This window comes from Dipodomys spectabilis, unplaced genomic scaffold (assembly GCF_019054845.1).
Source record: "Dipodomys spectabilis isolate Male_0828 unplaced genomic scaffold, ASM1905484v1 ptg000297l, whole genome shotgun sequence".
Classification (NCBI taxonomy): Eukaryota; Metazoa; Chordata; class Mammalia; order Rodentia; family Heteromyidae; genus Dipodomys; species Dipodomys spectabilis.
The window spans coordinates 2,922,182-2,947,559 of NW_024870974.1; the positions used below are offsets into that span (position 1 = coordinate 2,922,182).

The window sequence follows — 25,378 nt, forward strand, 5'->3', positions numbered from 1 at the left end:
TGGCCAAAACAAGCATAACACTTTAGAATAACCTTTCCCTGTGTCAAATTCGAGTTTGGCCATTTCCTCCTGAGTTTTATTTTTATTGTTTCCATTTGTTACCAAGACCCGACTTCCTTAATACCTGTTTGCTCAGAACTGTACTGCAGGGAGCCAGAGCCAAAAAGCATTGTCCTTGTTCCATGATGTATGCTGAGGAGTTTGGGCTGCCAAGGGGTGATTCTTTTTAGAACCATCACCAGAGCAACGAGTAGGTGGTGAAATGCACAGACACTGCGCGCAGAAGTTCTTAAAGGCCCGTGGCACATTTCTTATTAACTGCGTTTCATTTGTTCCTTCTTGAGGTGGAAAACGAAGCTCATTCCCCACGTGCAAAGCCAAGGCAGCGACCCCAGGACCTCTTCTGGAGATGGAAGCTTGTTGAAAATCCAGACTGTCTCCACGGCTTGTCCAGCTGACCCTGAAGGAGCACTGACACCAACTGACAACTAAGGTTGCTGTTAGAGACGCTTTTCCATAAAGACAATCACTGCCGATGCCCCCTTCTATCTACTGCAAGAGCCAAGTTCCAAAAACATAAGGTTTTTAAAAAAAAAATTAAAAAGCACATGAGAATGCTAGCAGGCACCCGTCAGCTGAACGGCTTTTTCATTCCTTTTCTTTGAATGCACTTCCCAGAGCACCTCGCGTGCATACTTGTCACCCCTCCAGCAAGGACAGTGACTTGGCCAACTCTACCTGCCACATGGAATTGAATTCAGCAACCCACAGCAGCATCAGCATCCCCGCGCAGGACTTACCAGAGCTCCCAAGCTCTTCCTTCCGCTTTCTTTCTCGTAAAGCTTTTATTTAATAGTGCAAGATCGATCTCATGTTTGCTTTTTTTTTTTTTTGTTAACTTGAATTTTTTTAATTTACTTTTTTTTTTTTTTAGTTTTATTTTTTCTTGTTGTATATGTTGCTAGCTCTGAGTTTTTCAATAAAATACAAAGGCCGGAGTTTGGAATAAAAACAAAATGAAAATTGAGACTTCCCTTTTTTTTTTTTTTTTTTTTGAGATCTCGTCTCTGTACCTAGTGGCCTGTGTTCTTGTAAGAGCTGTGTCTTTGATGGAGCTAAATAAACATCATAGCCAGATCCATTCTGTCGGCAGATTGATTACTTTTTTTTTTTCTCCTGATTTTTAACATTTTTTTTCCTCCAAGGATAAACCGTAACAAATATTTGCAGCAAAGCAGTTAACATTTTCATGTTTTCCTTTTCACTCCCTTCTTGTAAAAAAGCCCAGCACTTGAATTGTTATTACTTTTAAATGTTCTGTATTTGTATCTGTTTTTATTAGCCAATTAGTGGGATTTTATGCCAGTTGTTTAAGATGAGCATTGATGTAACCCATTATTTTTAAACAGCAAGGCACAGCCTTTGCTCTGAACTGTCATCTCCTGTTTGTCATCCCGGTTTCAGTTAACGTGCTGAGCATTTTTTAAAAAGCAGCTTTGTAATAAAACATTTTTTAAAAGTGTCAATTTATTAAGAATACAGTTCCTGAGAAGATAGAATTGGTTATGAACGGAAGCCACTGGCCAGAGCTTGGCTATGTGTAAGGATACCCTTCCGCAAGTCTCCTCAGCCTTTGGGGGTGCACTGTACCCCACCACCTGTCAGAAAGGGTACCTCCCATGCTCTCTGGGCCTGCGTTCTTGCCAGGTATAAAAAGAGCAAGGTCAAGCCAGGTGCTGTGTTCATGTCACTGTATTCTCCATGAGTAACTAGACGACCTGATGATCCCAGTTCAAAGCCAACCTAAGAAGCCAAATCCAAGAGACTCATATCCAATTAATCAGCTAAAACCAAAAGTAGAGCTTTGGCTCAAGTGGTAGAGCACCAGCTTTGAGCAAAAAAGCCAAGATAGAGCATGAAGCCCTAAGTTTGAGCCCTAGTCACATAAGAAAATAGGGTCCAAACATCAGGGTTCTCTTGCTCCCTGAGCCCCACAAATTACACCATGACATCTCCATCTCCTGCTCTCCAGCTACCTTTCCTCTTCACAGCTTGCTGGGCCTCATCCTGGACTCCCCAAGTCATGAGGTCCAGTAGCAAAGGCAGCTGGTCACCCAGACCCATTTCCCACAGTCAGCATTTTTCCCAACCTTGGGCTTATATTCATTTTTACCATAAGCTTTTGTACTTCTTGCATATATCTGATTTAGCAGAAACTCTATACTTTAAAAATGTCTTTATTTCATAGCCTTCCATAATGGTTTGCCCACCCCTTGGGCTCGTTTGAGATCACTGATATCACTGGCATAGCTTAAATCCTTCCCTGAAATTCTAGTTATTTTTTTCCCTTTTTAACCTTAACAGTACAGCTGGGAAACAGCTGGCTACCATACTTATAATAACCATCCCCATGCCGTACTTACAGATTGCCATTAAATCACCCCTCAGATTTCTCCAGGCTAAGTAATCCCAATTCTTTCAACCTTTCATCATCAGTGCTTTAATCATTTTCATTACTGTCCTCTGGAACCTCTCCAATTCCTCTTCATTTAGTCCTAAACTTGAACCAGGAAAAAAGACTGCATTCAAGGGGACCTACTTGTTATAAAAAGTTTCATATTCAGACCTAGTTAGAACTTCATTCAAAAGTTGTGTCTTAATGTACATGAATCGGGTAGTGAAAGAATCTGAAGCTGCTACCATGGTCTTCTAGAAAGAATTAGAAAAGTCACCCAAGTTCTAGGGGAGGTGACCCTGCAGGATTACCTCCCTGGAGAATGAGAAGGTGGTAGTTCTCGTGGGTTTTAGAAAGAAAGCAGTTATTGATACGTCGTTCATCAGGAATAGATAGATGTAGGATATAAATTGGAGAGCTAGGGCTTGGCCAAAGCCCATTCAACTTTTCTTTTAATGGGTCTTAGAACCCATTACAAAATAGTGAGCAGGACACTAGTGGCTCATGCCTGTAATCCTAATTACTCAGAAGGCTGAGATCTGAGGATCCTGGTTTGAAGCCAGCCCAGGCAGAAAAAACGTCTGTGAGACTTTATCTCCAATTAACCAGCCCAAAAAAAGGGGGCACTGTGTCTCAAGGGGATGAGCACTGGTCTTGGGCCAAAAACTTAAAGGGTACCTAAGGCCCTGAATTCAAGCACAGTTCCAGCTCCATACGGGGCACTGGTGGCCTATAATCCTAGCTACTCAGGAGGCTGAGACATGAGGATCATGGTTCAGAGCCAGCCGGGGCAAGAAAGTCTATGAGACTCTTTTCTCCAATTAACCACCAGAAAATCAAAAGTGGTGCTGTACCTCAAGGGGTAGAGCATTTGCCTTGAGCTAGAGTTCAAGCCCCACAACCAGCAATAAATAAAAGTAATGCTGGAGAAAATGGACAGTGTGGCCTATGAGTTGGGTTGTTCTACAAATTCAATCTTCAACGTTTCCTTATTTTATCCAGAGTAATTCTTCCTCAACTGATCACTGGCCAGGCTTTGCAGTGTTTGCCAAACTGCAGTACTAAGACGGGACTCCACATACACCGCCATCACCAAGAAACATGGTGACTTCTATCCACTGCTTGTGGAACCTGTCTGTGACTTAGCTCCCTCTCCTGGGGCAAACTTAGTAGAACTTTGTGCCAGGGAGAAGGTAGAGCAGCAGGCTCTTTGGGGGCTGAGCCTTTGAGGTCACAGCTGGGACATCGATCCTCCTGAGCAGCTGCTTTCCTCCTGGTTTGAGCTGTGTTTCTAGGGTTGCTGACAATACCTGTTCAGTTAGACGTGGCCATCTGACTGTCACGTGGCTACCCCTGGCTGGGAGGCAGCCATTTGCCCCCATGGTTTGGTGTAAAGCTGCAGCAGTATTAAGAGATCTGTGAGCAATAACACAAGGTTGGTGTGGCTTTTGAAAGAAAAGTCGTGAAGGAGTAATGGGTGACTCCAACAGAAAAATCTGAATTCCACGTGACATCACAGTTTCGTAACAACTTTCTTATTACTTCTACCACAGGAAGAGACTCCACACATGAGCTCAAAGGAAACTAATAATTTATAGTTAAACTTGAGATGCAAGTGAAAAGCACTGCGCTATTGCATCCATGGAAGCCTGGAGAGTTTTGACAGCTGCCTCATGAAATCTACTCATTTGCAAAGCTTTAAATGCTTTTAAGAACAAATTGCAACATTTCAGTGAAGCTAGCTCCTTAATATGAACAGAATGATATGATTCTAAATGCATTTATGGGCTGGAAATGTGGCTTAGTAGTAGAGTGCTTGCCTAGCATACATGAAGCCCTGGGTTCAAACCCTTAGTACCACCTAAACAGAAAAAGGCAGAAGTAGTGCTGTGGCTCAAGTGGTAGAGTGCCAGTCTTGAGCAAAAGCAGCTCAGTGACAGTGCCCAGGCCCTGAGTTCGAGTCCCAGGACTGGCAAAAAAAGTCCAAAACACATAAAAGCCACTTATACAGACTGATAAACCAATCACTGATATTCATGGCTACCATTCTAGCAGCTGCTATTGTAAACTTCTGCAGCTCTTTCAATGGAAAAACTTCCTTTATCTAATTCTGCGGCCAAGCCAGGAATGAATCAGAAAGGGGGAGGAAAGGGGACCCCAAATTGTAACTGTAAAGTAAGTACTAGTAGCATAAATCAACTTAGAATCAACCTTATACACAGTAGGCCTAACAAAATTAATAACTTACCAACTTGAAAACTCAAGTGAAATCCAGCCATTTCTTCCCATTATTGAAGAAACAGTGCTAATGATGCTTATCAGCTCTGTTGCATGGGTCACAGGAAACAGGTATTAAAGGAAGTAATTAGCCAGATGTCATGGTGAACACCTGTAATCAAATTCAAGGCCAGTATAGGTTCCACAGCAAGATCCTATCACTAATTATAATAAATGAAAGCAGAAGTAATCAATGTGCTCATACATTTTTACTGGACACATGCCAATAGGCTATGGTCAAACAACTATACACTAGAAAATTGTTTTTATTGTTTTTGTCAAGTAGTTTCCTGTCTGTACGTGTGATATCCTTTCCCCTGCACGACAATTTAGACTTAAAACTTTTCTTTTTTTCCCCCTTCTTTTGTGGGGCTTGAACTCGGGGCCTTAGCACTGTCCCTGAACCTCTTTGTGCTCAAGGCTAGTATTCTACCACTTGAGCCAGAGCACCACTTCTGGTTTTTGAGTGATTAATTGGAGATTAAGAGTCTCAGGGGATTTTTCTGCCAGGGCTGGCTTTGTATTGTGATCCTTAGAACTCAACCTCCTGAGTAGCTAGGATTACAGCTGGAAAGTTTTCTTACACTAGGAAGCAAGTGCGTAATGGGGAAGCCTAGATATGGAGTGTGAGATCTGGACACACTCCACTGCCCATCTCTGGGCACTGCCCACAAAGCCCCCAGAACACATAGCTGCCTGGGCAAAGGCACAGAGGCTGGCAAAGGAGACGTCTAGCACATAGGGAAAGGCTAGAAATGAATTTCCCCTTTGTAACTTGTTAGAAAGTGTGTTGGTTGGTCCAGGTTAAAAAAAAAAAAAGACCTTTTATTTTTTTTCCATGTACAGCTGTAGAACACTGGACTTTGGGGAAACGTATCCTGTTTTGTGTTTTTGTTTTTGCCAGTCCTGGGCTTGAACTCAGGGCTTGGGCATTGTCCCTGAGCTGCTCTTTTACTCAAGGCTAGCACTGTCCCACTTGAACCACAGTGCCACTTCCAGCCTTTTCTGTGTATATGGTACTGAGGAATCAAACCCAAGATTTCATGCATGCTAGGCAAACACTCTAGCCACTAAGCTACATTCCCAACTATCCTGTTTTTTGAACTCAAGATTAAGGAAGTTCTTAGTCAAGCTGGGCAGGTATTATTGGACCATCCACATTGGTGTGTTGGTTAATTTTTTTTAACCTTTTGGTGTTTTAAAAAGAGTATCCTTAAGTATTCTATAAACAGGTTTTCAACATATCAGTTTCTCTCTCTCATACACATACACACATATTTTTTGCCAGTCCTGGGGCTTGAACTCAGGGCCTGGGCACTGTCCCTGAGCTTCTTTTACTCAAGGCTAGCATTCTACGACTTGAGCCACAGCACCACTTCTGGCTTTTTCTGTTTATGTGGTACTGAGGAATTGAACCCAGGGCTTCATGCATGCAAGGCAAGCACTCTACCACTAAGCGACATTTCCCAGCCCTGCATATTTTTTTGGTCAGTCATGGGGCTTGAACTTAGGGACTGGGCGCTGTCCCTGAGCGCTTTTGCTTATGGCTAGTACTCTACCACTTTTGAGCCATACCTCCACTTCCGGTTTTCTGATGATTAATTGGACATAAGAGTCTCATGGACTTTCCTGCCTGGGCTGGCTTTGAACCATGATGCTCAGCCTCTTGAGTAGCTAGCATTACAGATGTGAGCCTCGGGCGCCCTACAGTGCAATGCATCTTGATCAGTGTCACTCCTTTCCTCATTTTCCCACATCTCTCTCAACTCCACCCATCCCCTCAATTTCCCCAGTTCTATGTTCAAATATATGCACGGATTATTATCACTGCATTCTCTTAGCCTTCTCTATTCATCTCCCTCATCTGACCTCAGCCCCCTCTCTCCACAAGTTCCAGCTTCCTGGTATTAATTTTTTTAGATTGTAGGTTTGTTGTTTAGAGGAATTACATGATTGGAGTTATTTCCTGCATATACCATTCTTTTGTTAGTACATTTGTGTGCGTGAGTGTATGCATGATCCTGTATGTGTTTATATATTGATAATTAGATCTAACTTCCACAGACGAGAGAAAATATGCATCTTTTTGCATCTGAGCCTTAATATCAATTTTTCTCCCAGATCCACCCATTTCTCTGCAAATGACATTTTATAATTTTTTCTGGTGGATGAGTAAAACTCCATCACACTTACACCCACACACACCCTGGGCTGTTCCTATACCTTGGCTATGGAGACTAGTGCAGCAATGAACACGGTTGTACAAGTCACTTTAATGTATCCTAGTGTGTAATCTTTTGGATTACACAATGCCCAAGAATGCTATCAGTGGATCACTTTGATTTTTTTTACATAGTTCCCTATAGTCCAGGCTGGCCTTGGGCTCTTGAGCCTCCAGTCTCCACTTCCTGAATCCTGGGATTTCATGTAATTTTCTTTATTGGTATTAGCTTGAGAGGCTACCAGATAAAAAGTCTTTATCTCATTTACACGTGAGATAAATAGGTAGGAAATGGGTTTGCCAGCTGTGGACAGTGCCTAGAGTAGTCCTGCAGCATCCTATTTCTCTTGGCAGTCCAAGGGGCTGAGTGGATTGAAAATGTTCTCCACCCTTAACTGGTCTTGGAATTGACCTTGGTGGAGTCACTGAACTGTGCTGTGCGTAATAGTATTTTCTCTCATCAGGAAGATGAGGTAAGATAGAGTCCCACAAATGGACCTAGAGGTAGGTTACTTCAGGTACCGTACCGCCATGATAGAGACAATGTTTTCCAGATCCAGCCTGACCCCTCCATCAGCACCAGAGCCGCCCTTCCACACCTCCCAGAACGAGGGCCGCAGGGTGCTGGCTGAGGAATCTACCAAAGCACAGAGGTGCCCGCCAGCCAGCAAGCGCACGTACTCGCCACATGCCGCCCTCTGGAATGTACTGGGCCTGATGCCCTTCTCAGTCAGTTCCCATCAGCGGGGTGCCAGGCCTAGAACGCTCACACCTGTCAGGCCTTCACCCGTGCTGAGACACATTTGGCTGCCCAAATGTTACCCCAAATGAGCTGACACTGTCACTCTTCTCTGCCCTCTCTCTAGACAGCCCCTCAGACGAGATGATGCCGTCAATCACAACAAGGGGAGGTCTGGTGTCGCCAGCAACCGTAGGCTATGCAGAGTCCCAATGGGACGTTGTGGGGACCGCAAATTATAATCGCATCCATGAAATATGCCACCTCTAACCTCTCTGCATTTGGGCTAGCTGTGACGTTAATAAACGGAGAGCCAGGGTGAACAAATGCAGCAGTGGGACATACCAGACACTCTGTTGAAAATGAACTACACAGCTCGTAAGTGGGCACGGGAAGGAAGAACTGGGAGACAGCGAAGGAAAGGGTGATGTCCAAAATGAAATGTTCTTATTGCCTGACTTACGTAACTGTAACCCCTCTGTACCTCACCTTTATAACAAAAAAAGAAGCAAGAAGTAAATGGGAGCTACAAACTAGCAAAAACAACTCCTTTCACATGCACACACTCAGCAAGGGGGAGACACTAGAAAAAAGATCTCCGTAGTAACAACCTTCCTTTACCCTAGGATTTGACGCCATTGTAAAACCGTGGCGCAACCCATCAGGAGCTCCAGTGCTGCGCTCAGACTAGGCCAAGTGTGTCTCAGACAGTTCTCTACTTGTGTTAGAGACTCAGCACCAATGGCTTTTCTATGCCAGCGACGTCCGTCCTATCACAAAGGAGTGGTCGCTTTGCACCCCTTTCCCGTGGAAGCTAAGGGCATCCCAGGGAGGCAGTTAAAGAGTCCAGTCACTTAAACCTTCCCAAGAAGTTTCAAACAAGTCTTCCTCTCCCAGAATGGCTGTGGAAGCCCCATCAGAGAACATTCTCCACCTGGCATTTCCAAGGCAATCAGCGCCTCACAAGAAGACAGCACAAGACCGCTCTTCTAGGAGCTTTTCCCCTTCTTTCATTCACATGCCTTCAAACAGACCATATTTCTGGAGAACAATTTAGTAAGGACATCTACAGAAAAAAAAGGCCGAAGCGTCTTGCTAAGGCTGAGTGACCTGAATGACGGACGATTTGGTCACACCGGCCTGCATCGCTGTTGTAGGCACCTATGGCGGCCTTGCCCTTCCTCTACCAAAAGTCAACACCATCAGGAATTTGTGTCACCCCTAAGGGCATTTCTGCTACTGTTCCCTGTCTGAAATAACCAGTGCACATTCTGGAGACCTGCTGACCCAATTCTGACCGGAAGAAAACTTTAGACGCTCACCAAGTGTCCGCTAAAATCTCTCCTGCTCACCTGCTTCTCCGTTACCACACATAACAGGAGCTGGCCGAGTCTCTCATCCTATCTATATGCTTTTCAGTCTCTAGCACATGCATAAAACGCACTAACCTGAGGGACAGCCACCGTGTCCTGCGCCGCCTCCGACTCTCCCGGATGAGTACCTCTCCCAGGCTTTCCTGAGCAGTGGTGGGGGCTGACTACGAGGGCCAGCAGGGGACTTCCGGTTCAGGCAGCCCAAGAGCTTCCTTGTAAGACTCTTAACAAGGCTCAGGCCTGTTTCAATCTTCAGCTCCTTCCCCAGGTGTAAGCCTTGGCTGTTAGCCTCTGGAAGGGGACTAAGTTCCGTCACAATGTGGTCTGTGCTGGGGATTGTGGTCCATATTTCATACCCAGCACCCCCCATGCTTGGCACCTTATGGGACAGGTCCTAGCATGGTGGCCAACTTGCCCAGATATACACAAAACCCCTAGTACACACAGGTAAAAACACTAATGCTGAGGGCCAGACCCCATGTGTGGCTCTTTCCCAAACCCATGGTATTAACTAGACTGGTAATCCTAGAGCAGCTACAGCTGCTGAGTGTGAGGAAAATATTGTGTTAGGATCCACCACAAGCTTCTCTGTCTTTCCGTGTTTAAACATTTGTTCTGCTGTTTCAAAATGGTAGTGAAGACAAAATGGCTAAAATAGATGTAAAAATGGATGAAACTTTTGAGACCAATTAAACAAATAGAATGAATAGAATAGAATCCATTTAAAATATGGATTTGTGTTGGGCTGGGAAGATGGCTCAGTGGTAGAGTGCTTACCTGGTATGCATGAAGCCCCCAAGTTCGATTCCTCAGTACCACATATACAGAAAAAGCCAGAAGCAGTGTGGGGCTCAAGTAGTAGAGTGCTAGCCTTGAACAAAAGAAGCTCAAGGACAGTGTCTGTGCCGAGTTTAAGCCCCAGGATTGGAAAAAAAAAAAAGACGTGGTTTTAAAAAAATATAGTAATGCTTCCATTGTTCAAAACATTTTATATTATTTAATATCAATGTTTACCAAAAATTAGTCCTCTAAAATTATAGCCACACCCTACATTTTTGGTAGACTTAAGTTGGTTGCTTAGGCTGAAATGTTAAGGAGATTAAGATCAAGGAGGGATAAGGTGGAAGCTTTTTCCCAGGTATGATCAGAGTAACTCACAAAGAGGGAAAGCTTAATTAGCACGTGTGTCTACATAAGCCGTGGCTGGCTGTGTGTGAATGCAGAGAGTTAGACCCTATCACACAGCTCACGCTCCCTGGCAGAGCCACCCTTCAAGTCCAAGGTTTAAGAAGAGGGTGCTCAAAGCCCTTCCTGGTCAGTCCCTCTCAAGTGTAGTACATGTAAATGATTTTATGGAAATGCTAAAAGGAGTTCAGAATCTAGGCCTTTTAACTAGTTGGTAGGATTTAAAGTGTGTTTTAAATGCCAGCCAGAACTGGGACAGCAAGGGAAGGGGTGATATTGTCCAAAAAGAAATGTACTCTTTACCTGACTTAGGGAACTGTAACCCCTCTATAGATCACCTTTATAATAATAAAAAATAAATTTTAAAAAATGCCAGCTAGAAAGACTGCTGTGAATCTGCCTTCCCACCCAACCCCACTGCTGAGAGTCCCACTGACGCATTTTTTTCCTGGTAGTCAAGAAAGAGCTCAGCTGTTTCGCATGGTCATGGACCCAGGGCCCTATACACACTTCGCTCAGAGTGAGGAAGCCCCCAGGCCAGGTATCAAGTGAAAGGTCAAGAGCACAGGGCAATTTGGGAATAGCCTACAAGCTGGCTGGAGGCCTGGCTCAGCAGCAGAGTGCCCAAAAGTTCAAGACCCAGAGTTTAAACCCCAGGACCACACATACACACACACACACACACACACACACACACACACACACACACACACACACACACACACGCCTAAAAGTTTTCTAAACCAAGTTCGAGTATGGTAGAAATATGTGTACTCTGCAATACAAACTTCTAAAAATAATTAGCACACCTACCTTTATTAATCATAAAATGTAAAAAGAAAAATCAATCATTAGAAATGTAGTCCCAAACACCAAACCAGAATGCTCATTTTGGGAAAAGTCCTGTCTAAAAGTTTAGATCGGAGGTTTTCAAGTTTACTTAAAAAAAAAAAAATTATCATCAAAATCTAGCTCTGATCTGGGCTCTGCTATAAGCTATCAGGTGACCTTGAGCACATTTTGTTAGCTCCCTGCTAATGAGACCACTGGACCTCAGGGTTTCCAGTGTCCTCAATGCTACGGTGGAAGATGCTTTCTCAAGCCAGTGATTAAAAGAGGCTTATGTTACATTATTTCACTTTGCTGGCAAAGAAGAAACAGATGTTTCTTAAAATTCACTCTGTGTGCCCTTCTGGCTACTCTAATGTAAGAAATGTGCCAGGGCCAGCTGTGGGCAGACTTCACATACAAACCTCCTGCCATTCCTCCCGCATCACTGGTACCCTGTAAAATCACAGCTTCAGTGGAAATGATCAACCTTTAACTTTTATAATCAGTTAAGCGGTTTGTAATTTTCAATTACCCATGTTTATTTCCATTCAAATTTTCACAGATTAAAAGACTGTGTTTAGTAGAATCAACTCCTAGGGCAGACGGCAGCACTGATTTCCCATAGAGAAGGAGAAACGTAAGAGTAAGACTCGTGGCTCTGAAGTTCCATGAAGACACCTTCCTGCAGACCAGGTGCACAGATGCTTTCCCACCCATCCAACTGCTGTCTCCATGATGAGCTGAATAAAGACACGACATCTTGTGTCTCACCCAGAACGTATGGAAAGGCTGAAAGGTACAGGTGGCAAACTGTTCTGAGAAAAGCGAGACTCGGGCACTGCTGGCCACTGCCCTGAGGCACCAGGGAGGTGCAATGATGTGTACGACTCCTCAACACAGCAGGCTCTCTCCCCTCAAAGGGAGGCAAGGAGCTAAGTAAACAGCAAGATTCAAAAAGTGTTTGTTGCAAGGCACCAAGGTACAGCCAGCTTTATAGAAAATCCAGAAAGAAAATATACTGAAAAAGGGAGTTAGTTCTCAGTAGAGGAATCTGTTATTACTGCAACTAGTGAGACAATTACTTCAGACAGACTACATTGAGATGCACACTGAGCAGCTTCTGCTGCAAGGCACTGGCTGAGCAGAGCTCCTGCCCTGTGGGCGGGTGGGCCTGAGCACCCGGGAGTTCCCCAGCCCTCGGAGGTCTTGATAGAAGCACAGAGGCTGGGGTCACTTGTATTTGTAATACCCTTCTCCAGTCTTCTTGCCCAGCTTCTTCTCCGCTACCAGCTTATTCAGGGACGAGCTAGGCTGAAACAGGGGGTTCTTTGCATCCATTTCATGCCATCCTAAGGAGAAAAGGCACAAAGAACTGGGCTTACTTTGAGCTTGGTATGTCCAGGGATGTCCTGGGGCACTCCCTACTCTGATGGGGGTGGGTTTGGGGCAGTTTCCTATGGAGTTTCCCTAGGTGCAACCAACATGGGCCTCAAGTCAGCTTGCTGCCACCTAGTGGTGCTGCTAGCAGTCCATCGCCACTGTGGTCCTAGATGTCCATCTTCTTCCTACAAATCATACAGAGGCTCCCAATTCCGTGGAGGTGCTGGGTGCATGAAGGACGTAGTACAGTTAGTTTTCAAAACATAAGGTAAATAAAACCTAAACTCCACTGACTGCGCTTCTGCATCTTCAACCAGGACACCAGTTCTCGGCAACACATAATTTCGTGTGTGACACATGAATCATGAACTACATCAGCTCCACTGCTCCAGTCTTAAGAATTATCTTTTTCCAGTCTTCGGAACTGCCACATTTAAATGGTCATAGTATCTTGGTCTCCACAGAGATGATACAAACAAACCAAAGTGATCAAATGCCACAGTGCACAAGTGTCACATTACAGATTTTGATATTGTACTGGTTCTAAGATGTAAGCAGTGGAGAAAGGGGGTGAAGAGTACCCAAGACCTGTATGTGTTATGTTCACAACTTCCTGGGAATCTGTAATTACTTGAAAACATAAATAAAGGTTACGTTCTTCCTTCTGTTGACTTGAACTGTACCCTGGTGCTATGGTTTCCATATGCTTTGCTCCCCAATGGACCATGGGCTGCAGCCTTCCCACTGTGGCGGTGTGGAAGTGGTAGAACCTTTAAGAAGCGGGGCTTGACTACATTAGTTCTTGAGAGAGTGGGCTGTTATAAAGCCAAGCCATTCCATACACACATACAGACCTCCTGCATGTAGCTGTTTCTACCTCTCTGTCAGGGGAGCCCTTGCTCAGGCACCAGGCTGTTTATAGACTTTCTAGCCCTCAGAATCACAAGCCAAACAAACCTGTTTTCTTTATGAAGTACCCAGCCACAGGTACGTTATTATAGCAAGAGACATATGAAGACACCTAGTGAGGGAGGACTGTGGAAAGTCTAAGATTCCTTATGATGTTTCAAACAATTCATAGTTCAAACTATGGAATATAGATGCAATCCAGTTTAAACACAGATGACAAAGGATTCCAGTTCTTACCATCCAAAATGAACTTCGTGGTATCCAGCCCCACATAGTCAAGAAGCTCAAATGGACCCATGGGGTACCCAGCTCCCAGCTTCATCGCCGTGTCAATGTCCTCCTTAGATGCTTCCCCTGAGGAGAAAAAGGTGGCAGAGAGTCAGTGCCAACACCCCAAATCCTCCCTGCCACAGCGTCAGTCCTAGAGTTGCAAGAATTTTACATAGTTGCTCATGTAGAGCAATTCTAGAATCTGTATCTGGCTTGGGTAAGATCGCATCTCAGAGGCATGTGCCAAATAGCTCATATGCTTCCCAAAGCAGCTGTGCCATGAGGTGAACTGTGGAGCCCTGCTGTTTGGTTCATGGAGAGGGAAAAAAAGCCCTGTGCCTGGGAACAATGGCTACTCTGGTAGGTTCGAATTCCCCAGATCCATAGTCATTTACTAAACTATTAAGTAGTACGACAAGTTTCTGTGTTCTAAATGGGCTCTAAACACACACACCCACACCCACACCCACACCCACACACAGTTTCTGATTTTGTATATACTGCAAATTAGACACTCAGCAAGACAGCCCTCTGAAGTGATCGTGACATAACAGGAGTAGAAGGTACAAATGCAAAACCACATAGTATCAGTGCTAAAGCACATGCAGAGCTGACCTGCACTGTGAGCAAAGACAGAGAGCTCCCCAGGCTTCACCAAACCACCCTCAGCCCTAAGGCCTTGTTCTAGAAGGGTGAAGACTCCAGCGGAGAGGGGGCCAGGAAGGCCACTGTGAGTGGACAGAAGCACGTGCAGAGAGAGTAAGGAGGCACATGGAATGTCTGGGCTCCATGTTTGGATCCATACTCAAAAGCAGATTCTGCAGCAGATTCTGCTCAGGATTTCAAGGCCCGAGTTCTACGGTACCACAATTGCCTCTGGATGTTGCAAGTAACCCCCCTACACCCCCAGGCTCTGGATAGTTCACACCTCACTCCTGTGGCTTTGGATGCAGAGCATTCTGCTATTACATCAGAGCTCAGCCTCTTCCTCTGCTCAGCCATTACCGCATGAGAATCTCCACTTCCCGCTGCTTATAAAACAGATGTTGTCGGTCCTGACCAGGCTTCCCACCACCGCTGGCCATCGCCACAATCATTAGCCAAGCCTAAGCCTTACCCATGGCCCACTGACACAGGCAGTCCCCCTCAGTACCACACGCACTCTGTGGGGACAGAAATCTAACAGCCTAACTTACCCAAAGCCATTTAATCAATCAAATCTGGATTCAAGGACAGGCAATGGACCCTAAAAGGCAAGACTGGAGACTCAGAAACGTGGGGACTCTTTGTTTCCAAGAGCAATAGGAAGGTACTGTGTGTACTGTAGAGAAATCTCAACACTTCTGTAAAGTCAGCATCATTCTTAAAAAAATGTTTTTTTTTCCTATCTGAGCAAGAGATAGCAAAGACAGCATAAGGAAAAAAGAAATAAATTGCACAAAGTGCACAGATACAGACACGCAGATACACAGACAGACACACTGGTGGGCCAAATGAGAGTAAAGTGTGGTATTTTATTTTAACTGATAATCCATCCCTAAACCTCTCTAAAGTAATTGCCTGAGGACTGCCCGGCCCTCCATCAAGCTGCCCATGCTCACCTAGCTCTCTGTCAACCTTAGCAGGCCATGGGCTACTCCTCTCCCTGCCCCAGGCTCCGAGTCCCTTAACTCCAACCAGACAACAAAGAAAAGAACGACTTGGGTGACTCTGAAACATGTGTGGCTGGGGAGAGAGACTAGGGACCTAACATCTGTCTTTCTTCAGCTCAGCAGCACCACCTGCCAACCATTCTTGGCATTAACAAGAGACTCTTGGCACCAAGGAAAACCAGGAGGGGGGAACTGCCAAATGCCTGAGCTGAGCAAGCACTTTGGGGGCATGAAGGCCTTGGGACACTGCTCCTGAATAGAGTAAAGAAGAGACAGACACATATCTGGGCAAGTGCCAAAGAGACAGCTGAGCCATGAAGACAGCTGCGAGCAAGGAGGAGACCATAAAGCCCAACGCGGGCACCGTGAGTCGTAGTCAGTCAGCAGTGGTAAGGATGGCCGTGGCCACAGCAGAGCTGTGGGCAGCAGGCAAGTGTGGAGGTGGGGCCTTGTGGGGCCTTGGAAGTTGTGCAGCTGTGGGCGGCCCTGACAAAGCAGCTGGCCACGTATCCTTCCAAGGAGCCTCCACCAGGGCGTGTGCCACCCTGTGCCCCAGGTGTTCCCAGAGTGGACATGAAGTTTTTCCCAGGGGAGGTGGGGAAGGAAGAAGGAAGTCTCTGCATCTGTAGGGCTTCTCTGTGTGGATGGACTGTCCCCATCCCCAGCAAGGTGTGTGTGCAGGTGGTGTGTGCGTGCGCAGGTGGTGTGCATGTGCAGGTGGTGTGTGCATGTGTAGATGATGTATGTGTGTGTGTGTGCAGGTGGTGTGTGCGTGTGCAAGTGGTGTGTGCAGGTGGTATGCGTGTGCAGGCAGTGTGCGTGTGACAGCACAGTGGTAGAGTGTGGGGGGGGGGGGATATAAAGGGAACAGGTATGATGGGGGAATCCAAGGTGACAGATATGGCAGGCAAGAGAGGGAGCATCCAAGGGGCTTCAGGTGTCAACGTGGGACTGCTGAGTCGCAGGCACAGAGCCAAGGAGGTTGATGGGGTGTGGTATGGGTCTAGGCATGCCTCTGTGCTGGCTAACAGAAGGTCACAGTTAAAAGGCCGTGTTGTACATGAAGGAGTCTGGCATACTCCACAGCATGGAGGGCTGGGGATCTGCCCCCACCTAGACATAACATTGTGCAATTTGAGGACAGATGCTCTGACTCAGGCCCCAGAAGGCCAGGAGAAAGAGGCCAAGGAGCCATCAGTGACACACTGCCAGGGCAGCGCCAGGGGTATGATAAGCATGTTTTGTGGGGATCAGATCCTGCCCTTCTTGCTGCACCCCACAGGGAGCTGGTGATGGGGAGAGGTGGAGGGCTTCCACCTGCTCAGAAGAAAATGACTTTCATCTGAGCACCAGAGGCTCAGTGCATGGGAGAATGTATCAAAAGGACAGTATGTTTCCATGAAGAAAAACACCGTGAAGAGATGCTACATCCTAAACCATTACACGTTCTATTAAAAAAAAAAAAAAAAAGCAAAAGAGAGAGAGAAAGAAAAAGACTGTCTTTTAAGGCAGGTAAAACTGCTTGAGTGCTTTGAGGTGCAATTAGGTATATTTGTTGATAGATAAACAGAAGTGTTGGTTTGATCTTGGAGCAAAAGTGAGGCAATTGCATAAGCCATAGACAAAAGTTTAATATTTAAAGCAGACCTGGAGGAAGCAAATGTGCTTTCATCTCCCAGGAAGAGCAGGTGGAAAGGTTCTGTTTCAGAAATGACATGCTTGGAGAGAGTATTTGTGAATGAAGTCCCTGAAAACAATGATTACACTTGCTTTTTATCCAGTCCAATTATGGCACGTTTGCCTTTGAAGCAGACATGAGAGCTATCTTTCCCAAACCCAGGCAGAGAAGAGTCTGGAGGATGAACATCAATTAGAACCGTGGACCATGTCCCAAGACTTATGTTTCTGTAACAGGGTGTCACTCTTTGTCAATCAAAACCTGAGGAAAAAGTGTTAGACCTTTCCTGAGGCATAAAAAAGTACATCACGCCAGAACTGGAGGCATGGGTCAGGTGGTAGAGCATCAGCAGTTGAGCAAAAAAAGCTAGGTAAAGTGCAAGATCCTGAGCTCAAGCCCCAGTTCACAAAACAAATAAAAAGTACATCATGACATCTCTCTCAGCTGCTAGAAATCTTTATCCATATCAGCCTTGTCCCTTGTCACCCGCCATAAGGTCACACATTTTAGAACCTTAAGCTAAACATCCCCTAATCTAGTGATTTTTACATGATTATTTCCTTCAAGTTGTAAACTTCTAACCTAAAGCAGAAACCCAGGATATAAATCTGGACCAGCGAGGCAACTACTCTGGCTAGGACGGAGATAAGAGCATCTCAGAGCCACACGGGGAGCCTGAGCCCTGGGGACACAGTGACAAAGCCTGCTTCTGCGCTGCAGAGCCTGGCCCTTTGCTCCACACTGCATGAGAGCTCCAGACCCCAGGCTGGCCTGGACACATACCTCGCTCGTGCAGCCTGACCGCTTCCAGGAGATATGGCACCAGGAGGCGGTTCACAATAAACCCAGGTGTGTCCTGTTTCAGGAGAGAGAAAAGCGACTTTCTATTAAACCCAGCATTCCCTTTTTACCATGGATGCTGCTGCTCCTTATGGCCGATTTCCATTCTCCTTCTATCTCCAGGCATCCTTTCCCTTTCTCCTCTCAGAAGAGGTACCACTGCCTCTTAAGAAACAACTGCAGGATTCCTTGGTGCTTTCCCGGGCTACTTAGCATCCTCTCGTGTCCCAGTGCACGGTGCTGACTTGGGAGAGGCACCAGGACCAAGGACAGGTTGCGCCGGCTGACCTTGTTCTGCACCATGTGACACCCGGGCCCCTGGCCCTGGAATTACTCCTCATACTGCACTCTCTCACGGGTTCCCTCCCTATCTCTCCCTAGCATAACCAGTGTAGAATTTGGACTGTTAAGTACTGATGTCTTCAGGGTTGAGGAGAAAGCCAGGCTGGTAAATTGTGGTGACATTTATATACAGCTGATTGCTAAGTAAATGGTGTCATCTCTTACCAAACACGCTGACCTTCCTGCAGCCAGAGCCCTTCTCCTGCTGGGGCCTGTCATTTCATAGCTGACCCTACTGGCCATGTGCTGTGCAGCCAGACAGGAAAGCAACGGCACCTCTTCACTTTGGGCACACTGGCACCAAGCCCACACCTATCATAAGGGTGAGTGCTATCAACTTAACCAAGACTGTATCACTGACACGAGATGTCTTTGTAACTGAGGCAAAATATACTTTCAACTTTAGAATCTGAGCTAGGGCACATGGGAATAGAAAACGCATCACATGTAAAGGAAAAGAAGTCAAGAAAGCAGCCTGCAAAACAATTTGTCTTAATTATAATAGCTACTATCTTCTATAGAAATCACTCATAGGGCCTGTCTGAGGTCCTATGTGTAGGACTAGAGAGAAGTAGATTATGGTAATTATGGCAAATTCATAGCCACCCATTCATCATCAAGTATTATGGAGTGTAAGCAATCATATTGCTGAAGGTTTTTAGCCAACTGGCAGGGTAGTAGGCCTGTTTATGCAGCAACACCACAACATGTAGTGTATTATGCTACGATTTCAGGATGGCTATAATGTTACTGAGTAATAGGAAGTTTTCAGTTCTAGTGTGGGACCATTATCACGTCTGCTGTTGACTGAGCACTCTTAGATCATGACTCTATTTACTCTCTGGCCTTTTGCAGATTCCCTGTTCCATGTGGATGCCTGAATAAGCCTCATTGAAAGCTTGAATAACTGACCCAGAGAAATTCTCAGAAACCCTCAGGACACCACACACAGGATCTCAAAGCATAACAATTTTCTGAGACCACCGAGCCCCTATCCTTGCAGCTGCTGTGGCCCCTCTGACAGGAGAACAAGGCCTCCAGCGACCCCATGGGTTAGTACTCATGCCCATGCTACTGAGAACCCCTGGCTTTCCCCATACATCCCTTCCTACCTCGGGCCTTCGATTTGGCCCATGTGGTGTTCTTTATAACACAACCGCTGCTTTCTCTCCAGCGAAGCACACACAAGTGAGGATGTCCAAGCATAACAGCTAGTTATGTGATGTTCTCTAAATCTAGATGATTTCAAGTGACACAACCCAATAGTGAGAAAAATGGGTGTGGAAAATGAGATTCGCTGAATAACAATGAACTTCAGACTCGGGGATGCCAGCACCTACTAGTCTTCTCTTTAGCTACTGGGGTATCAAACATTTCATTTCATTGGGCTGGGAATGTGGCTTAGTGCTTGCCTAGCATGCATGAAGCCCTGGGTTCTATTCCTCAGTACCACATACACAGAAAAAGCCAGAAGTGGCACTGTGGCTCAAGTGGTAGAATGCTAGCCTTGAGCAAGAGCAGCTCAGAGTGCCCAGGTCCTGAGTTCAAGCCTCAAGACTAGCAAAAAAAAAAGGGGGGGCTGGGAAGGTGGCTCAGTAGTAGAGTGCTTGCCTTGCATGCATGAGGCCCTGGGTTCAATTCCTCAGCACCACATAAGCAAAAAGAAAAAAAGCTGGAAGTGGCGCTGTGGCTCAAGTGGTAGAGCGCTAGCCTTGAGCTGAAGAGCTGAGGGACAGCGCCCAGGCCCAGGCCCAGGCCCAGAGTTCAGGACCCCCCCTCAAAAAAAAAATCCATAAGAACACACTTCATTAATGCTACTTTGGGCAGGTCAGTCTCTTCTGGCCATCTGCACCATCTGCAGTGCTCTTGCCAAGTCTAAGGTCTTGTTTTCTGTCAGGGATGTGTGTGCCCACGAGGCTGTACCTGATGCACATGGCTCCAATTTCCAGGGGCCAACAGAGTTAAAGATGGTGAAGCAACAAAATCAGTGTAGAAAAACAGAGAAAGTCAGTGGCCAGCTAGAAACCCCGAGTCTTCCATCTGGGTTCGGTCTGTAGATCACATCTTATATGCCCTGAACATGGCTTAGCAATTGGGTTTCCTGATCCACATGCCAGAATGGAGTCACAGTCTGCTCTTACAGCACTTGGACAGTTATAGTAAAAGTGCCCTGTATTTCACATCATCCTGTTATAAATATCCTATTGGTTCCAGGGAAAATCATCTCTTCCCATGCTATCTATATTTTGGATGTTTGTCCCTCTAGAGGTTCTGTGTTGGGAGCCTGGTCTCTTGGCATGTAGCATGAAACCCTTAAGAGATGGGGTGGTTGGGAAGTCCTTAGGTCACAGGAAACACTGCCTATGGAAGGGAAACTGGATTTCTAGAGGGAGTTCTTCAAGAGCTTGACTGAGCCTCTCTCTGTCTTCCTGTGTGGAAATGAGATCCCTCCTCCTGCATGTGTTCTGGACGGTGCCTCCACTGGCCATGAGGGCTACATGAGAACTGAGCCGAGGCTGGCGTCCTGCCTATGAGTCTCTAGATCTGGGAGCTTAAGAAATCCCTTTCTTTGTAAAGCTAGTCTGCCTCAGGTATTTTGCTATAGTCACTGAAAAAGGACAAGCACATTACCATACTCTACCTTGCAAGAAACAGGATGCTTTCCCAAGGTTTTGCTGAAGTCCATCAGAGATTCAAATGTCTTCTGGCTGGTCATCGGGGTTTTAATAACCTGGAAATGCAATGCAGAGAATGGTGATATAGAGGCAATAGAATGGCTCAAGGAAACACTGATCTTAAGGTCCATACAGGTGGCAAAGACTGACTGCAGTTTTAGCACCAAAGTAGGGATCTCAAACCAGAAACAACATGTTTACCCGAATGTCCATTAAAGGCAATGGAGTACTATAGAATGTACAAAGTTAAGGCTTCAGGTACCAATACGTGTTTGCATGGGTGGGCGAGGAGGAGTGAATGCAGGACATTTACAGGAATCCCTGAAACAGTCTTGTGTTCAAATCCAAGTCACACCACTTAATAGTCCAGGGTATGTTTCTTGAAACTCAGGTGACACTGAAATCATTCTATCTATCCCCAGGAGCTGAGGCAAGAAGAAAAGAGACTTGGGGTGAAACAGAAAGCACAGCCAGTAAGGTCTTGAGTGCTCAGAAAATGCTGGCTCTTCTTCCTGTTTGGCGTATGACCGCACATCCTGTCAGTGCAGTGCACAGCATGGCACAGGAGAGCACGCTGACTGCCCTTAAAGTGCTCTACTGTAGGTGAAGAGGCTCAGGCAAAGGGGTCACCTGCCCAACGCACAGGCCTAGGGGTCATCCTTCCATTCACACACCCATTCTCACCCGGTGCCCCAGGGCCCATCCCCTGTGCTTCAAAACCCAAGTCCTCCCAGGCAGGCAAGGCTTTAGTTCACAGCAACACTCTCAAGTCAGGCCAGGGCACACGTGCAGGCCTGCTGGAAGCTGGGGGAAGCAGCACGAGGCCAACTGATGGGAGTTAGGAGTTGAATAAACGGGAATCACGGTACGTGAAACCCAAATCACAGAATTCAAATGCCAGCATCAAAGCAAGCAGGCATGGCTTCTCCCTCAGACTCTATGTGACCCAAGGTGGTGTTGTCCCTCTCTTGTATGACACCGGCAGTGTGATCTCTGGCAGGGGAAGATGTTGGGAGGCTGAGATCTGAGGATCAAGGCTCAAAGGGAGCCTGGGTAGAAAAGTCTGTGAGACTCTTATCTCCAAGTAACTACCAGAAAACCAGAAGTGGCGCAGTTACTCAGAGCTCAGGGGCAGAGCCCAGGCCCAGGCCCTAAGTTCAAGTCCCATGACTGCCCCCCCCCCAAAAAAAGGGGGCATAAGGGAACTCCCCCTCTCTTGCATTGAGTGACACAGTGGGGTGCCATGACATGCTCTACTACAGAAAAGAAAATAAATGAGTTGCTCTACAGGGCTCATGGCCTCCAAGGAGGACAGCCTCCAGGGAGCAGCTCCAAAGGAGACTGAAAAGTCCCATCCACCTCACACTGAGCCACGACAAGGGCTGTTATGGCAGAGCCCTAAATAAGCTGTTGGTTAGAAGGCGTCAGGGGCAAGACTGCTGCTTTCATGAACAGGAGGGACTCCTGTCCACAACCATTCGACAAAGAGCAATGAGCTCTTAGGAGTCCACTCATAGATCCACAGGCCGGGTCCCGAGTGGGTGAGGAGACCTGGGCTGTCTAGCTCACGCACTGTTGTACGCACTGTCTTAACACATGTAAGAACTGATAGAGTCAAAATGGAGTAGAGTAGCACATTTCCACAGACTATTTTCTAGAAAATGAGAGCGTTTGCTAAGCTTTTGCTGCTAAGAACCAACACATCACATTTCCAAGGACACAGGCAGACAGAATCTGGTAAATGCAGTTGAAAACAACATTAGTTTTAAGGAGCTCTACAGAATATCTGTAAGACACACTGAACATGTTAATTACTGCCTGAGTTCTGAGATGTGACAATTCTGTGCCACATCTTGACTCTTTCCTGAATGTGAATGCCGTTTCTTATTTCCACAGAGCTCCAGATCTTTAAAAGCAGCCTTACAGATGGGTAACTGGAAGACAATGGTGGTGGGCAGCTGCGGGAAGGTCAGAGTTGCCACTCGAGGTACAGGGAAGTGGAGTTGTTACAACTTATGCTGTCGTGTGCCAGTGCGGGAGATAAAGGAGGGACAGGGCTGGAGAGGGAGCAGTGGACAAGCCTGCGGGCCCAGCCAGTTGAGGAGGTCTGCCTGGCTCTACACAGCAGCTTCCCCCACCATTTCGCAGAGCAATGACTCCTCAAGCTCTGAAGAAATGCTGCTTTAACAGCAGCAGCTCCGCAGACTCTGTAATTAACCCCTACAAAGGGCAAGTCACTACATTTCAGGGGCAAATGATCTACCCTCCCAAATTATCTACCCTGATCCCGAAGCAAGCAAGTGGGTGGCAACAGCCCAAACAGCAAGCTGGCCAGCCCTGTCTGGCCCTTCCCTCCGCCTCTCAGCTTTGTGGTCGGGAGTTTTGTGGTCAGGAGGTTCAAAGCTGTTGGAGGACGCTTCAGTAGCTCGCATCCCAACACAAAGATATACCTCACCTGGGAATACTAGAGCACTGCTCTCTGGGGCCAGAATTCAACCCAGAGGCCTCAGACTGGATGGTGCAGAAGGGCTTAAAAAAACAAAACAAAAACCTGTCTACTCCATGAAGCAAGCTGACCCGGACAGGCTAACAATGACCATGCAGAGGTTCCTCTTTCCCCTCTGTGGTCTCCTCAAGCCAACAGCCTCAGCTGACCATCACTGTCCATCAGCTCTGATCAGTAACAGACATCAAGTGCTGCTTCTGCCTTTGACTCTGAGGAGGAGATTATGGCAAGAGAAACATCAACACAGGGACGTGAACATATATGTGATGTGGTGCCTAGTGGCAGGGCCGCGATCAGCAAGCAGGACTGCAGGAGCCGGAGGGCAAGCAGACAGGGAGCGCACTGACCTCCACGAGCTTCATCAGGGGCACTGGGTTGAAGAAGTGCAGGCCTGCGAATCGATCCTGTCTGGTGGTGGCATTGGCTATGCTTGTGATCTGCAAAGAAGAAGTGTTGCTGGCAAAGATGGTGTGTCTGCGGAGAGAGAGATGGCGGGAATCACGTGAGTCTCATCTGGGCAGAGAACCCTGCAGGCTACAGTGGTGCTCAAGGTGACTGCTTCCTGTCTGCATTCCCAACCTATCTGGGCTATCTTCACGGGAGAGACTAAAAGTCAAGTGAGTGCGGTTTTATTTACATTTGGAAAATGAGAATTTAGTTTCCTGTTCCAGAAGTATAACCTTTGCCTATCTTTTCTTAATTTTCAGGGCCATTTCCTTAGGTAATTTTCCCTTAGGAAATTTTCACAATATGTGGGGTGAAATAGAGGCTGTTAATTGAGCGCGCAGGTTAACTACCCTCAATTACAAAGAAAAATTCTAAGTGATCAGACTTATGAAGAGAGGCAAGCTTTCCCCTTCAAATAAAGAATTACTTTTCCATTAGATGGGAATTCAAATGTAAACAGAATACTTGAAATATGGGCCAAAGGAATGTTAGATCACAGAGGCAGATTTGGGGAAAGCAGTATCTATGAATAATACATGATACACACTCAAGTTATTCTGCTCACAGTCTCCTGAAAAAGCACTACCATCTTTTTTGTGTGTAGAAAACATTAGCTTACTAATAAGGAAACGCATATGGAACTTAAACCAAATCTGAAATCTTCAGGCCTCAGTAAAGTAAGATGCCGCGGTGAAGACAGGCAGATCTTTTAAGCAGACAGGCAGAACTTCTAGGTTTTCCTACAGCACCACCTTGTGGCTAGAGGTACATAAACCACCCCAATACCAATTACTAGTTAGTGACAGGTCACAGTGCAGACAGCAGTGGTCCCTGACTGACCAGTCTCAGGGGCTCCTGCTTACCCCAATGGTGATACCACAGTGAGAATAAAAATGAAGACAGGTGGGAGGGGAGAAGGGGAGGAAGAAAACAGAAATTTTGGATAGGTAAGAAGAGAGAAGAGGCTGGGTCAGATGTGGTGGCGAACGCCTATAATCCCAGCACTCAGAAGGCTGAGTGAGGCAGGAACACAGCATTGAGAGCGCTATAATAAGACACTGGTTAAAGAAAAAAGCAAGCAGCAGTGCGGTGGGCAGCTGAAGGATGAAGGTCTCTGCATCTTCAGCCCAGGGGAGCCTTCTGTTACGGTGTGCACGGCTGCCTTTCTGCACCAGGCCAAGAGTCTTCCCCCACCCCCCTCCCAAAAATTAAAGTGGCTTATTTTTCAGATTTCAGAAGGAAGAGCTTCTGCATGGTGACCTGAGTCCATAAGGGCCCCTCGCCCCCCTCAAGGAAAACAGAGGCCGCTTCACAGAGTGCTCTAACACTTGGGATGTGGTAGTAGAGGGCTGCAGGCTGCACAACTGGGAACAGGACGACATGACCACAGCCCTGTGCCTCTCCATCCCTGCCCTGCCTCTCCTTGGGCTCTGTGGAGCTCAAACCCCAGGATGGCCCAACATGAAACAGGGCAGAGAAGGTGGTTGAAGCCCAGGGGCACCTTTGGCAGACCTGCGAGGGGCTGTGCTCTTCTGTCTCCTGTGCCCCCCACAATGTCATTTGTACTTTCCAGAGCCTAGGGTTGTTTCTGACACACA

The 25,378-nt window shown here is 46.5% G+C and overlaps 2 protein-coding genes across 5 annotated transcripts in view; one reads left to right on the plus strand and one right to left on the minus strand.

The window, feature by feature from the left end:
* Positions 1–1,526, plus strand: part of Lef1 (lymphoid enhancer binding factor 1) — a 108,721-nt gene extending 107,195 nt beyond the window's left edge. For 2 of the 4 annotated variants that reach the window (XM_042701847.1, XM_042701849.1), the window contains one exon: positions 345–1,526. In XM_042701847.1, the coding sequence (XP_042557781.1) occupies positions 345–424 (80 nt within the window). In that variant the 3' untranslated portion in view covers positions 425–1,526. The remainder of the gene's footprint in view (positions 1–344) is intronic. The other 2 variants (XM_042701848.1, XM_042701850.1) reach the window with 1 other exon arrangement.
* Positions 1,527–11,599: 10,073 nt separating this feature from the next.
* The window catches only part of Hadh (hydroxyacyl-CoA dehydrogenase), a 36,083-nt gene continuing 22,304 nt past the window's right edge, over positions 11,600–25,378 (minus strand). Inside the window, exons 4-8 of the mRNA XM_042701759.1 lie at positions 23,681–23,807; positions 20,794–20,883; positions 17,754–17,826; positions 13,608–13,724; positions 11,600–12,430 (exon numbers count right to left, since the gene is read on the minus strand). Of these exons, the coding sequence (XP_042557693.1) occupies positions 12,312–12,430; positions 13,608–13,724; positions 17,754–17,826; positions 20,794–20,883; positions 23,681–23,807 (526 nt within the window). The 3' untranslated portion in view covers positions 11,600–12,311. The remainder of the gene's footprint in view (positions 12,431–13,607; positions 13,725–17,753; positions 17,827–20,793; positions 20,884–23,680; positions 23,808–25,378) is intronic.